Genomic DNA, 16,720 nt, shown 5'->3' on the forward strand with positions numbered 1-16,720 from the left:
CTTATGTCAGTTCCTGTTCCAGTAGGAATTCAAAACCGGACAAGCCATTTGGGGTATTTGTTCCCCCAACGGTCTCAAATTTCTGAGGCTTAACTCAATGGTTAAGCACATAGGCCCAAATCTCTAAAAATGTGTTCCTTTCTTCTTCCCCATCCCAATGTTATAGTATTCTCCCCAAACAGTGAAATTGAGTAGGTTCAAAATACCTATATAGTTAGGAACGTTTTATCCTAACAATAGATGCAGTAGTAGCCAACGTCCCTTTTGACATCATTTTTCATAGCCTCCTGAGATGAAAAAGGTGGAGAGTGGACAACAGGGATCATGGCATGTAAAGGTTTTCTAATAATAGACTGTGAAACCACTTTCTTATTTCTAATCTTTTTTTTAAGTTTCAAAATTGCCATTGTGCTCTGCAAATATTAAGTAATTAGTTTCCAGCACAAGAGAAATTCTTGTTGACTTCATTTAAATGGATACATCTGAAGAGGACTCTCTCTTTTTTTAAGGTTCCTGAGGTAGATACCCTTATTAGATCTATGCTGTAACTTCCATAACTACATTTGCCAATTAATTTTTAGAAATATTTTTTACTCTGAAGATTGAAGCCAACTATATTAACCTTCAAACAGTAGGGGGCCACAAATGACAAAACACATTCCTAATTAGAATGATTGTCTTAGTAGTGTGTTGAAGTCAGGCCAGCAATGAAGGTAGCTAGCCCCAGCCTACAATAAAGTATCCTAGTCCACTCCTGAGGGCTAAGTTTTTAAATACCCATAATATGTGGGTCTTGTGAGTGTGATCCTTTCAGTTTTAGGAGCTTTGTTCTGCCTTTGTGAAAATTCACCATGATGCCTCAGGGATCTGGTTGGCATCTAGCATTCACTCAAGCAAAAACAGAAAGATTAAAGGGTTTCTTACTATCGTTTCCCTATGGATGCAATAAAATAATCTCAATTCTGATTGAAATGAATCAACTTAATTCAATTAAATTGAAACTAGAGAAGATATTATACTGCAAATCCAAATCCCTCCCCTATAATTAAAATAACACTAGTTAGAGTGCAGAAGCAAACGCTCAACATTTAGCTTGTACCAAAATGTGTGCCCTTCTCCCAAACACACCTAGTTGAAAAGACAAGTTAGTATTCTTAAAGCTATGGATTTCTTAGCAGACCCCAGTATTGTTATGTTGTTCTTTTCTAGTGTTATTTGTTTAGGTCACACATTCCAGTTTCAGAATTTGAAGGCTTTCTCCACAAAAATGAGGTAGATTAACAGTTTAAAGTCAATAACACCTTTTTTTTATTAAAACCAAGTTACCTAACCATGATATGTAGACTACATGTTGCCTAAAGACTGAGATACACTTAGACTGCAATTCTAGAAACACTTACCTGGGAATAAGTCCCAGTGAAGTCCATGGACGTAGACATGCATATGCTTGTACTGTAAATGTTACTTCTGTGGGAGTTTTGTTCTACCTGGCAGTGCTCCATGCCCTGGCTATAATGCTCCATGACTTTGTGAAGACTTTCTGTACCAGAAATGACTGTCTCCAGGAGCAGCTACCAGTTGTGAGGATTCATTTAGTAAGTAGGGATGGGCATGAAATTTGTTTGATTAGCATTTTAATACAAACTAATCTAATTTGAAAAGAAAATCCGATGCTGTAAAGAACAATTTTGTTTAGGAACCTGGAATGTCAGATCAATGAATCAAGGTAAGTTGGAGGTGGTCAAACATGAGATGGCAAGATTGAACATTGACATCTTGGGAATCAGCGAACTAAAATGGACAGGCATGAGCGAATTTAATTCAGGTGACCATCATATCTACTATTGTGGGCAAGAATCCCTTAGAAGAAATGGAGTAGCACTCATAGTCAACAAAAGGGTGGGAAAAGCAGTACTGGGGTACAATCTTAAAAACGATAGAATGATCTCAGTACGAATCCAAGGCAAACCATTCAACATCACAGTAATTCAAGTCTATGCCCCAACCACTGAGGCCGAAGAAGCTGAGGTTGATGGGTTCTATGAAGACCTACAACACCTTGTAGAACTAACACCACAAAAAGATGTCCTCTTCATCCTAGGGGATTGGAATGCTAAAGTAGGAAGTCAAGAAATCACCGGGATAACAGGCAAGCATGGCCTTGGTGTACAAAATGAAGCAGGACAAAAGCTAATACAGTTTTGCCAAGAGAACACGCTGATCATAGCAAACACTCTTTTCTAACAGCACAAGAGATGACTCTACAGATGGACATCACCAGATGGTCAATATCGAAATCAGATTGATTATGTCCTTTGCAGCCAAAGATGGAGAAGCTCTATACAGTCAGTCAAAACAAGACCTGGAACTGACTGTGGCTCAGATCATGAGCTGCTTCTTGCAAAATTTCAGCTTAAATTGAAGAATGTAGGGAAAACCACTAAACCATTCAGGTATGACCTAAATCATATCCCTTATGAATACACAGTGGAAGTGAGGAATAGATTTCAGGGATTAGACCTGATAGACAGAGTGCCTGAGGAACTATGGACGGAGGTCCGTAACATTGTTCAGGAGGCAGCAACGAAATCCATCCCCAAGAAAAAGAAATGCAAGAAAGCCAAGTGGCTGTCTGATGAGGCTTTACAAGTAGCTGAGGAAAGAAGGGAAGCAAAAAGCAAGGGAGACAGGGGAAGATATATCCAACTGAATGCAGAGCTCCAGAGAATAGCAAGGAGAGACAAGAAGGCCTTCTTAAATGAACAATGCAAAGAAATTGAGGAAAACAACAGAATGGGAAAGACTAGAGATCTCTTCAAGAAAATCGGAGATCTCAAGGGAACGTTTTGTGCAAAGACGGGCATGATAAAGGACGAAGAAGGCAGGGAACTAACAGAAGCAGATGAGATTAAGAAGAGGTGGCAAGAATACACAGAAGAACTATCCAGAAAAGATCTGAATGTCCCTGATAGCCATGATGGTGCGGTCACTGAACTTGAGCCGGACATCCTAGAAAGTGAAGTCAAGTGGGCCTTAGGAAGCATTACTAACAACAAAGCCAGCGGAGATGACAGTCTTCCAGCTGAGCTATTTAAAATCCTAAAAGATGATGCTGTTAAAGTGCTGCTCTCAATATGCCAACAAATTTGGAACACTCAACAATGGCTGCAAGACTGGAAAAGGTCAGTTTACATTCCAATTCCAAAGAAGGGCAATGCCAAAGAGTGTTCAAACTACCGCACAATTGCGCTCATTTCACATGCCAGCAAGGTGATGCTCAAAATCCTACAAGCTAGGCTTCAGCAGTATGCGAACCGAGAACTACCGGCAGTACAAGCTGGGTTTCGAAGAGGCAGAGGAACTAGTGATCAAATCGCCAACATTCGCTGCATCATGGAGAAAGCAAGAGAATTCCAGAAAAATGTCTATTTCTGCTTCATTGACTACGCTAAAGCCATTGATTGTGTGGATCACAACAAACTGTGGCAAATTCTTAAAGTGATGGGAGTACCAGACCACCTTACCTATCTCCTGAGAAACCTGTATGAGGGTCAAGAAGCAACAGTAAGAACCAGACATGGAACAACCGAGTGGTTCAAAATTGGGAAAGGAGTACGATAAGGCTGCATATTGTCACCCTGCTTATTTAACTTATATGCATTGTACATCATGAGAAATGCCGGGTTGGATGAATCAGAGGTCGGAATTAAGATTGCTGGGAGAATTATCAACAACCTCCGATATGCAGACGATACCACCCTAATGGCAGAAAGCGAAGAGGATCTCAAGAGTCTCTTGTTGAGGGTGAAAGAGGAGAGTGCAAAAGCTGGTTTGAAACTCAACATTAACAAAACGAAGATCATGGCATCTGGCCCCATCACTTCCTGGCATATAGAAGGGGAAGAAATGGAAGCAGTGACAGATTTTACTTTCTTGGGCTCCAAGATCACCGCAGACGGTGACTGTAGCCATGAAATTAAAAGACGCTTGCTCCTTGGGAGGAAAGCTATGGCCAACCTAGACAGCATAGTAAGAAGCAGAGACATCACCTTGCCGACAAAGGTCCGTCTAATCAAAGCTATGGTTTTCCCAGTAGTAATGTATGGCTGTGAGAGCTGGACTATAAGGAAGGCTGAGCGCCGAAGAATTGATGCTTTCGAACTGTGGTACTGGAGAAGACTCTTACGAGTCCCCTGGACTGCAAGGAGGTCAAATCAGTCCATCCTAAAGGAGATCAACCCTGAGTGCTCATTGGAAGGACAGATACTAGAGCTGAAGCTGAAATATTTTGGCCACCTAATGCGAAGAGAAAACTCTCTGGAAAAGACCCTGATGCTGGAAAAGACTGAAGGCAAAAGGAGAAGGGGACGGCAGAGGATGAGATGGCTAGATAGCATCACCGATGCAATGAATATGAACTTGAGCACACTCCGGGAGAGAGCGCAGGACAGGAAGGCCTGGCGTGCTATGGTCCATGGGGTCACGAAGAGTCGGACATGACTGAACGACTGAACAACAACAACAATCTAATTTGAACTTCCCAAACTAATATATGAACCTAAATAAAATTATCCTTCGACTTTTGTCCTTCTGCAAATGTTCTCTGATAAAAATGCACACAAAAATGCGTACACTAGGGGAAATGGAGTACAAAAACACATATATTAGGGAAAACAGCATACAAAAATGTGTGCAAATGTTCACACTCTCAGAAATGTGTATGACAATGCATACACATTTTTGTGCAGACTTACATTTTCCTGCTTTAGATTAATGAAGAAATGGGACAGAATGAACTTGTGCTTGAAAAAAAACAAACATTGTAGAAAGCAAATCTAGCTATGCTAGATGTTACAGCTAAGGTATAGAGATTTGGTCCTTGGAAATCGCCTCCCATAATGAAAAGGTCGAACGGCCGCCTGCCCTTAGTTAAGGGCCTTTATTTGGTTGGATCTGTGAGGTTTCATGTGGTATGGTCATTACACTGTAGAAAGCTATAGATCCTAGTACAGAAAAACCATGTCTCACTCTCTGTTCTTCATAGGGCTTTGGACTTTGGGTTCACCCATAGCATAGTTTAGGGCATATGCTTTGTGTGTGGAAGGTTCCAGGTTCTATCCCTGGCATCTCCAGTCAAAAGGGTTATTAGGTAGATGGGCTGGGAAAGTCCTTGAGAACCTGTTGGGTTGCTGTGAGGGTTAGACAGTACTGGGCTAGATGGGCCAATGATCTGACTCCGTATAAAGCAACTTTGTATGAGCAGGCTTTGGACGTGTATGCTTCTTCAAGAGCCATACAGCAAGCCATTTGTGATATAACAAGGGGTCTGCTCTTCCCAGGCAAATGTCCCTTGAGCATGTCTACAGTAAGTACATGATAGTACACACAGTGTATGGTCACACTGTCTTAAATCTCTGAGAGATGAGTCATGTAGAGCAGGTATATGGCAGAAAATAGAGGACTGGAAGAGTAGGAGTACCAACTTCGAATTGTTACACAGGCATTATGACAGGGTAGCACCCTATCTTTTGGAACAACTAGAAATGCATGAGGAAGAGCAACAGTGGAGCATGCTTGGGCGGGGGGAGTCAGGGCGGCAGAAGAATTATCTTCCATGTACATTCTTCTGTTGCTCAGTCTTCATTTGAAATAGTTTAAAGATAAATGGAGGAGTGGGGGAAGGAAATTGACAACTGCCAGGAGTACCACCTGTTAACAAATGGAAGCTGCTAGATTAGCCACCTTCAGGAATAAAAGTGTTGGAGTATTTATTAGTTTTCTTAGTCTACATGACTAAAATGTACCAACCATCCAGGAATATTGTTATAGTTAATTTTTCTAAAGCCTCACTCTGACAGGCTATAACTTCTTTCCTCCCACAGTTCTGTTAATTGTAGCTGAGGTGATAGAACAAGCCAGTAAAGAACATACTCCAGCAAAAGCAGGGAAACATAAGACCGGCAGTCTATTTTGTCCATCAATCAAAACAATGTTTCATTTTGGGTCCTCTGGAAAATCAAACTTAATCGTCTTAAGTACTCGAAATGACTTACAAGTAGGATACCTTTAACTGGCTCTTGTAAAACTAAAGTTGCATGACTGATACCATTTATTCTTGAGGTCTCTCCATTGATTGTTGGAAGAAATCTAAAAATGTCACTCTACCAGTTCACATCAATAACTGTAATGTTTAAAAAATAATACGTTTTATGGTTCCTGTCTAGATTATTTGCATTTAGACAGACAGCTTAAACCTATAAAGTTTTACCTAGTCTCTTTTAGGAAGTCTTGTTTGTGTTGGTCCAAGGTTCAAGTTTATTTCCAGCATTATATCCTATGGCAGGTTCTCAAGGTTCAAACAGTCAAAGGTACAGATTGGATGTAGAGTCTGGGTGAAAAGTGCTTTGAGCGGCTCAGACAGTAGTAAGTCCAAACAGCAAGGATTTGGGGCAGTAAAGACTAGAATGTTCCTAGCAAAACTCTGTAGCCTTGACATTTGCTTCAGTGCAAGGGTAGAGGCTGCAAGAGCCCTCCTTCTTGACGAATCTAACTGACAGGAGATCCTTGCTGGAAAGTCAGCATTACGTTAAAGAAGATGTTTTTACTTTGCTCTCTATAGACACTTCCATTCCAAGAAACAAGCTGGAAGCCCCTTCCTCCTTCACTGAATCTTCCCCAGCCTGTCTGGTTCCCACAGAGAGGCTATCAACTTTCTTAGCTGTAGGCATGTCTTTCAAGGTCAGACTTTACAGCTGGCTAGAGAGTAATTCCCTCCCTGCGAAAGCCAGCCAGAGTGAAGCGCCCGTCATTCTGACATTACAAAGCCTGAGCAAGCTCAACTAGCCCGCCCTCCCCCTCAACCTGACATCAGATAAGAAACGAAGCTGAGCTAAACTCTCTCAGGCTCCGGGTTTTTTATGACTGAATTGGATCTGATTGGATCATCCTGGTCCTCTACTGAATTAGATTCTGACTTAAAACTATAGGGCCTGTAGCACTGCTTGGGTCAATCCTGACAGGCAGAGTGGGAAGCCAGTACCAGAAGCCATTATGTGAGCTGCATGTAAATATTGGGCATTCTTTTCAGTGGGGCTGTTCACATGACATGACAGTCCACAGTGGGTTATTTAATCCATGGTGTGGCTGTCATTTTGAATATGCAGTCCCTGTTCGTGGGTGGTTGTATCGTACAAACCTAGTGAGCATGGGTTATGGTCTGTTTTAGAGTAGTTCCTTCTAGGGTTATGCGAGGGTTATTTAACGCTCGCATAACCCATGTTTGCTGGGTTTGACAACACAGCAACCCCCAAGCGGCAGTTGATATGCACTGTGGTATCCACAGGTGCTGCGGCTCATTGTTAAATAACCTGTGACAGCCCGTGGTGTGTTGTCCAAACCTGATCATGATGCCTATGGCCTTTGTTTAGAAACAGAAACAGATGAAAAATTACAAATCACAGGGGGAAAATCCAACAGCTAGTGTGTGTGTAATTAACCAAAAAATAAAAATCTAGGCCTGTTCATCCTACCATATGCACATCTAAGAGCTGATGTATACTTCAAGCATCAAATGTGATTCCTTTATGTGTTTCCAAAACTAAACACTGAAAAGTATGAGTCATGTCCAATCTCTCAGATATCCAGTGGATGTACTGCAGGAAACCATTATTGTCTCACAATTGCGTGTGTTCTCCAAATGTCCTTGATGATTTGGAGGCATGTTTCCCTTTCATTGAGCCGCGTGTGGTGCAGAGTGGTAGGCGGCAGTATTGCAACCGAAACTCTCCCTACGACCTGAGTTCGATCCCAGCGGAAGCTGGGTCTTGGGTAGCCAGCTCAGGTTGACTCAGCTTTCTATCCTTCTGAGGTTGGTAAAATGAGTACCCAACTTGCTGGGGGAAAGGTAGTCACGACTGGGGAAGGCAATGGCAAACCGCCCCGCTGTAGTCTGCCATGAAAACACCAGCGCAAGCGGCGTCCCTCTAGGGGTTAGTAATAACCTGGTGCTTGCACAGGAGGAACCTTGCCTTTTTCTTCCCTTTCATACTTGCATGTTTAGTGCTGCTAATAACACTGCATGACCCAGTTCACACATAACGGCAAATCATGGATGAATTAACCTACAATTTGCCATGCACGAGCAGGAGAGAGTGGGTGCATTGCTGCAGCACATCAACAACTTACACTTTTAATCAACAGCCTAAGATTAGCAGGGTTGTAGGTTGTTGAGCATGATGTGTGAACCCAGAGTGCTGAGTTGTTTAGGAGCTAATCCATTGTTTGTTGTTGGGTTAGCCACTGGGTTGTATCGCCCCTAACCAACCCAGTGGTTCACGTTCACATGTCATGCTCAACAACCTTCAACCAGGTTGATCGTGGGTTGTTGGGAGGAGTGTGCGACAGGCAGTGTGCTAGCTTATTCAGTTCCTGCACGGACCCAGTTACATGCGAACTGGGTCTATATGTGCAATTTTGCTGCAAAAAGTATGTAGCTGCCCAATTCCGTGGCTTTGAAAACCCCAAACAGTTCTCAGTTTACACAGCTCTTTTAAAATAAGTTGCAGGCTATTGGTTATATATATATTCAAAGTATTTTAATTGGGATAAAAAAAGATCAGCAGCTTACTCTGCAGTCATTTGGTTGGAAATAATGTCCACGTGGATGTGTAAAACCTGCCATTAGCAGAGATTGGAATGATGTTCAGAAAAATGGCAGCTATTGAAAGGAAATCATTTACCAGTATTCCCCACTCCTATCCCAAATTGAAACTGAATGAACCTTCCCGTTCTGACATCTTAAGGAAATGGTTATCACACACGAGTTTAAAAGTTGCATTCTCTCTTCTCCATCCCCCCCCCTTTTTTTTGTTCTTCAGGTGCTAGCAACAGGTTTAAGTGGCCTATATTCATCTTTGCCTACAAAGCTGGAAGACAAAGGAGAAGAATGGCATTGTCTGTTGAAAGATGACTGGCTTCTGTCTCCAGCTCTTGTCCAGTTTATGAATTCCCTCGAGTTCTGCAATGCAGTAATACAGGTACTGGACTAAAAAGTGATCCTGCTTATCAAAGCAGTATTTTAAAATATATGTTGACAGTTTTTTTGTGGTTATTTAGAAATAGAGCTCAGACAATTAATTATTAAGTCTATATTAATGATATTGCAATTGCTGTGCATATAAGCAAGAATTGACGTAACTGGGATTTAGATAATAAATGAGATGCAAGTTTATTCTTATGAACATTATCCACTTCCTAGATGGTTGGCTGAGCAACCTTTATTGATTTCTAAAATCAAAGGTTTATTTTTCAGGGAAATACTGTGCTTCTCTGAGTTAATTACCATACTGCTTTATGATCCTCATAACAGTAAAATAAATATACACACATATACCCCAATAGCTGTGAACCATTTTTATTGTGGTTGAGTTGATCAGTATATTTCAGGAAGGCACATTAAATTCTGTTTGGTCTTCTCATGTTCTTTGTTATTTATTATTCCTTAACTGGATTTTCTCTCTTTTGATTCCTTGTTGTTATCTGGTCTAATGATAAAACCAGATTTTATATCTCTTTGATGCTGCACTCAGAATTCTTATTGCAGCAAGACCCTATAGGATCTGTAGTTTTTTCTGATTCATGTAGGATTGCTCATCATCATCATCATCATCGAGTTGTAGTATTTTAATGTCGCTCCTCAGCCAAAAAAGGCTCCCAGAGTGGCTTCCATATAATCAGTTAAAAAAGACATGACACTCAAGGAAAAAGGAATGGGGAGGGAAGCAGGGGGGCGGGAATTAATTATTTCAGCAGGGCTGGTAGAATGGGACTGCTCTGCGGCTTGGCTCCCTGAGTACAGCTGGCTGGAATGGCTGCTGTTGGTAATAGTTGAGGAGGAGGAGCCTTCATGATGGAGGTCTTTAGCAGCGCTAGTCGCATGGCTCTGCTGTCCCTCTCATCTCCCTCAGCTCAGCCCGCTGGAATTAATGAAGCTAGGGCTCCCCTAGCCACACTACAGCAGCCCCCCCCCCCAGTTTTTGGGCCCGTAGTCACATTTTGAATTTTGAGAAAGTGTTTTGGGCACCTTCATAAAATGGCTGCTGTAAAGGGCATGGCATGGGGAGGGGGGTTCATCAAGAAACAGGATGAGTTAACCCAGCTCCCCCAGTACCATAATCCCAGTGAGTTTGTTCTCTCTCTTACACACTCTCACTCTCACACACACTGCAATTAAACAACCACTGCCCACATCTAGTTGTGCTCTCAGCTTCTTTTTTTAGAAAGGTTTATTTGCTGAAATGCTGCTGCTGCTGCTGCTGTGGTGGTGGCATGTTTTAGCTGTTCTGCTCCCCCAGTCACAAAACTACAGTTTTATGCTCCAAAAGACCACCCAGGACCACCCAAGTTGTGGTGCCCTCAGGTGCCAAATTTTCTATTCAAGCCATGGCTTGTCATTTATTTATTTACAACATTTGTATACCACTCCACATCTAAACAGATTTCAAACGGAAACAGAAGGGGTTGTGTGAGGGTTAAACAACCCTCAAATAACCCATGCTCTGTTATAGGGTTATTTGAGGGTTGTGTAATCCTCAAACAACCCCTGCCATGGTTTAAACACGCAATGGTGGGCTGCAGTAATCATGTGAACCAGCCCTTTGACTCCCCCTCTCAGAATGAGCTCCCCCACTCCACTCATTCTCATACATTCTCTCTCAGAAATTGCAAGTGTACAGTCCCGATTTGGATCAGAACTGTAGAGGGGCTGTAACCTTTTGCCCCCCGCTATGTTCTTGATCTGGATTAAGCCCTCCACACTTGCATTTTGCATTGCAAAAAGAGGTCCCCTTTGTTTCAGCATGACCTCTTTTTGCAGTGTGAACCTCCTGCTCAGAAGCCTTGATCTGGATCGGAATTCGACTGTGAGGGGTGGGGAACTTTAAAGCTTTGCCCCCTCCTATGGTCCTGATCTGGATCAGGGCCTCTGCACCTGCATTTTGTATTGCAAAAATAGGTCCTATTTGTTTCAATGAAAGCTATTTTTGCAATACAGAAATGTCCCTCCTCCTAGCAGTTACAAAGGCAAAGACTACACGTGCACACACACATTTCCCTCTCCTCTCCTCTCCTCTCTTCTTCCCCTCCCTCCAGGACCCCTACTTTACATTTTTCTCCTTTCCCCTTTTTTTCTGGACAGCTGGACGTGCTTCAAAGCGAAGCACCAGCCTATAGCTGCCCTCCATTTTTTATTTTCTACTGAAGTGGGGACCGGAGGCATTATGGGGTAATACATATGGTGCTGGAGGCCAGTACTTAGTTTTCAATCTGCCTGGCCTCTGTTAATTTAAACAGAAATTAAAATAAAGTGTAACATTTTTTTGAAGTGAGAGGGCAAGGGGACTTAGAGGCCCCCTAATGGCTGTCCATGGGCACTGTGGTGTCCATAGGTGCCGAGCTAGAGACCTCAGAGGAAGAGTTTGCATGAGCAGTTAAAGAATTCTCCTGTTTTTCATTTATGTTACAAAAGGGATTTATCTGTAGTTAGACCTTTTAAAAGGCTATGTTACATAAATTTTATGGGTAGCATCCTGTGTTAGTCCTACTTAGAGTAGACCAATGAAATGAATGGGATTTAAATTAGTCATAACTAACTTAAAGACCCATTTGTTTCAATGGGTCTAACATTGGATACTTCCCTATATCTGCATCTACTCTAAGAACATAAGAGTTGTGTTAGTTGAGACCAAAGGCCTACCTAGTTCAGCTTTCTGTTCCTACAGCAGCCTACCATTTGCCAATGGGAAACCCACAGTAGCAATAGCACCCTCCCACTCTTGCTCCCTAGCGATTGGTATACACAGGCATACTGCCTCCAATACTGAAGTTAATATATAGACATCATGGCAAGTAGCTATTGATAGCCTTATCCCCTGAATTTGTCTAACCCCTTTTTAAAGCCATCCGGGTTGGTGGCCATCACTACCCCTGTGTGTTTGCCATTTCAGCTTCTGATTAAGAACTGAGGAATGCCTTGCTCCTGGATTGTTTCCTGATGTGCGAACATGGAAACTCTGGGTTGTTAATGGCTAAACAACCGAACCTTAACCCAACAATTGCCCATGGTTTGTTATTGGGTTAATACTGGGTCATTTAACCCATAAACAAGCCAGAGTTTCTGGGTTCACCTATCGTGAAACAACCCAGGAACGGGGCGCGTTCCTGGATTGTTAATTAAAAGTGGAAATGACAAGCGCATGGCTAACGTGCTCTGCTCATCCCTGCAATTCCTGGGTTAAAGAACTTGCAGACCAGGTCATTGTTTTCCAATCCTGGTTAAAGTGAACCTCATTAAGGTTAGTGCCAACACAATTTTTACCCATAGTTGGGGATAATGAGGAAAATTCTCAAGAAGAGGTGCTCTGGGAAGGGAGGGTATTACCTTGCAGCCCACTCACATTTCCTTAACTATAGTTAAAGAATAAGCATTCTAGCTACAAGAACCAACAATGATTTTGTATTTGTATATTTAAATGTCCTTTGTTTTTTATCGAGTCTGTTGCATTTGCAAATTAATTTTTACACTAATTTCTGGTGTGGGATATAAAGATGAAACCAGTTCTTGCCCCATTCTGACCTTTCCTAAGACTGTGCCCTTCATTGGTTTGCTAGGCACCTGTGCGCCCAGCCTGAAGCAAGATACAGTCTGAAAATAGCTGTATCTTGCTGTATCATGACAGCCAGGCTCTGTTCTGTTTTGCTGCTTCATTAACTCCCCCAACTAATTTACTTGCTAATATAAAGTAGCTTTTGCTGTAGGTAATGACAAACTTCACACCTGTAAAAGATGAAAATGAGGCCCTCTGTAGTTGTTCAGTGGTCTAGATTTAGACAAACATTTTCTGCTTATGACAACGGTGTGTGTGTGAGTACGTACGTGCATTTTTGAAATCACTAATAATGAATGGTCTAGTTCTCCCTCACCAGCAAGAATGTTTTTGAGAACATACAGTTGCCAGGGAGTCATTGGATGCTTTGCATGATCCATTTCTATGTTGTCTCTCACCACAAGGTGGTAATAACAAAATAATAATTTTCTGTTGCTTTTCTGTAATTTGGTAAATGATAAATGATAGCTTGGTTGCTCTAAAACAGGCAAGCAACCTGTTGCGCTCCAGATGTTTCGGACCACAACTGCCGTAATCCCTGACCATGGTCATGGTGTCGGGGGCTTTTGGGACTTGTATTCCAAAACATTTGGATGGTGCCAGGTTGCCTACTTCTGCTTTAAAATGACCTCGGCAAGCTAATTTACCAGTTACTAATTTATCATCTTGCGCTACTAGATTGAATGACATATGAGAAACCTTCTGATCTTTGCTTATATTTTCCTCATTTACACAGCTCAGTCCTATATATGTTTACTCAGAAGTAAGCCCATCTGAGTTTATTGGGACTTGCGCCCAAATACGTGTGCATAGAATTAAAGCCATAGTGAGTGGAATGCTTTTCATCTCATCATTTGTTTAAAGATGGTCAGAGGGCCTTATCAAAGGTTAAATTATTTTTAATTATTTTATATACTCTGCAAAATGTGTGAAGTTCGCAATGTATGTATGATACACGAGATGCTCTCTCTCTCTCGCTCTCTCTCTCTCTCTCTCTCTCTCTCTCAGGTGGCACATCCTTTGATTCACAGCCAACTTGTGAACTACATTTATAATGGGTTTCTGGTGCCTGTTATGGCCCCAGCTCTCCATAAGGTCAGTGATTTTTGTGTTTTGTTTGATAAAAATGAATAGCAATATTCAGTGGCCTAAGAATATTATATGTAGGATGCGGGTGGACTAATCTAAGCTTAACAATTTGGACATACTTTCTTTACTTGAACCACCTGTGTGTTTGGCAGTGATAAGAGCAGAATACGACCTTCCTTCAGTAGGGTAGAGTAAGGACTGGCCCTATCATTAGACAGAGTGAGGCAGGCACTTCCGGCAGTAGGTGCTGGGGAATGGGCAGGTACAACGAAGTGTTGGAGGACAGAGCTGTTTGTGCACGCAGGCTGCCATGCACCCCTAACTAGCCAGCTGCCCGGTCTCATCACTAGTGCTGAAGTAAGATCCAATTGCTAGTCCATTTGGCTTCTGTACGTGGAATTTGGGGTGGAGTGCCCTTTTGTCCTTTGCCTCAGGCAACAAAATGTCTTGAGCCAATCCTGGGTCGCGTTTTCACCATTAGCCACATGAATAATCAATTATGGACTGTTTGTTTGAAATTAGGCTCTTGCTTGGCAAAAAATAATATGTCCCATGCTGACTTTTCGTGATTTTGCTATATGACTATAATGTATGATGGGCTACACTCCAGGTATCCCTGTATTATGGTAGGATATTTTCATTGTGCAAGAACTTTGAGTAATAGAACCCAGGCTGTATTCTGAGAACCACTTCTGTACATTGTGCACTGATACACAGAACAACATAGGTCTGTAATTCCGCTTATAGCCCTGGTGTTTTTCTGTTGCATTAATGTAAGTATAAATGCCCACTTCTACTTCAGATGCCTTTTGGGGACTGGATCTGCAATGTTAGTTGGGTGTTCAAATTTGTATGGAGAATCTTCTCTGTGTTAGTTCCATGACTTATCAGATAGGCCAGCAGGTAGTTTTACTCATTACTGGGTTAGTCTCACCTTCCCCTGTCTCCAAAGGAACTGAATTGCAAGACCTGTATCACGACTAATTTCCCCCCTTTATTTCCCTACTGGAGTTTTTGTACATGGTTTGCAAAATTCAGGTTATTCAAATAAATACAACACATCATTTTAATAGCTGAAGTGAATTACATTTCAGCATGTGTGAATCTATCTGACTTTAAACTGTTTTGGTAGCAAAAGTATAGCCAAAGTATACAGCTCTGATAGTTGATTATCCTCTTTGCTCCCTTCTCTGTAACATAAACCTATGAGACACTGTTGTTAGACTGTTTTGAACATCTTCCCTAAATGAATGTGATGTACTTCAGCTGCAGTCTCTAAACTCATCAGGTTATGCTTTAATGAACTAGAACTTAATCTTGTGCGTGGCACACACCTCAAGCATGAACTAGTATTTCAACCATGCGTTCTTGTATTGCTGTAGCAGGAGCATTTCAGCTATTTAAATGAGAGATCACTGTGACAGTCTCATTAGCATTTGAAAGGTTTCAGTACAACCTGCCATGTAGGTAATTAATAGAATTATTAATATTGCCAAAAAGTGTCCTCCTTCCCTTGGATTTCTCAGCATGTCCTGTCGTCTTTACCTGTTAAGACTCTTGAGCTCTTTTTTCCCCAACTACTTGCCTTTGTGTCTTGTGCCTTCACCATGCGCAAAAACAACAACAATAGAAATAGAAGTTAATGGGTATTTATGTATTTTTATGTGATGTACATATTTGTAAAGAAACACAAACCTTGTCTTCTGGGTGCCAAAAACACGAAAAATTCTTAGTGAATTTTAGTGAGTGCAATCCAAAACATAATTGGCATCTACACGTAAGCCTCAAAATGAGGTTAACTGCATTATCATCAGAAATAGAAATTAAATATTACAAGTGCTGGTTTAAGCTTCTGCACCTACTAAAGAGAAGAAAGATTTCCAAATGTGTGACAGCACTTTGACCCCTTTCCCTTTTGTATGCCAAGATGGTACAAGTATATTGGTGCTTCTCCTCTGTGAAATTTGGGTATGTGAAGAAAGGAGTAAAATAAACTCCATTGTCAAAAAGGCCAGTTTATCATGAAATTTGTGATCATTTCATTCTTGCTAAGACAAATGTCGAGTGAGGTGGCCAAAGAGTAGCCAGATCCCCAGACTATAATGCATTCAGCAAATAAAACTTGTTATCTGGTAATACACTTGCTAGACGTTTCTGTTTCCCTTTCCTTTCCTGAGTATATTTAGATCTACAGAAAATCTTGCAGATGACGGTATACTCAGAGCCCTGGAACCCGCCAAGTCACTGTGCTGGCTGGGGATGATGGGAACTGTACACACACACATCTGGAGAGCACCAGGTTTGGAGAGTCTGGCCTGGAGCTACTGCCGCTTCCAGTGATTATCAGCCACCCTAAATGTTCTTTTATTTTAATTTATCTTATTTAAAATATTTCTATACCACCCTTCATTAACAAATTTGAGGGCAGCTTTGCACTTATGTATATTTGTTTTAAGGGACCGGGGTGGCTTAGTGGTTAAGATGCTGAATTGCAGACCGGAAGGTCGGCAGGACAGCAGTTCGAGACCCGAGTGCTGCGTGACGGAGTGAGCTCCTGTCTTCAGTCCCAGCTCCTGCCAACCTAGCAGTTCGAAAGCAAGATATTGAAAGTAGATAAATAGGTACCGCTTCGGCGGGAAAGGTAACAGCGTCCCGTGCACCTCGGTGTTCAGTCATGCCGGCCACATGACCATGGAAGTGTCTTCGGACAGCGCTGGCTCTTCAGCTTAGAAATGGAGATGAGCACCACCCCCTAGAGTCGGACACGACTGGCTGGGGACACCTTTTCCTTTTATATTTGTTTTAAACATACATAAATTTTAAGGCTGCAGTCCTGTACACATTTACCTGGGAATAAGTCTCATTGAACTCAACGGGGCTTACTTCTAAATAGACAGATGTAGGATTGCAGTGTAAATGACTTAGGCTGAAATCCTATTGTTTCCGCCCTCAATGATGATCGTAAGCAT

At 41.9% G+C, this 16,720-nt stretch overlaps 1 protein-coding gene across 2 annotated transcripts in view; it reads left to right on the forward strand.

The window, feature by feature from the left end:
- Positions 1–16,720, forward strand: part of FHIP1A (FHF complex subunit HOOK interacting protein 1A) — a 108,408-nt gene that overhangs the window by 50,102 nt on the left and 41,586 nt on the right. For both annotated transcript variants that reach the window (XM_084856259.1, XM_084856260.1), the window contains exons 5-6: positions 8,877–9,035; positions 13,671–13,757. In XM_084856259.1, coding sequence (XP_084712385.1) covers positions 8,877–9,035; positions 13,671–13,757 — 246 coding nt within the window. The remainder of the gene's footprint in view (positions 1–8,876; positions 9,036–13,670; positions 13,758–16,720) is intronic.

The sequence above is a fragment of the Heloderma suspectum genome, chromosome 5 (genome assembly GCF_057233095.1).
Source record: "Heloderma suspectum isolate Gila_16-S chromosome 5, 16-S_ref, whole genome shotgun sequence".
NCBI lineage: Eukaryota > Metazoa > Chordata > Lepidosauria > Squamata > Helodermatidae > Heloderma > Heloderma suspectum.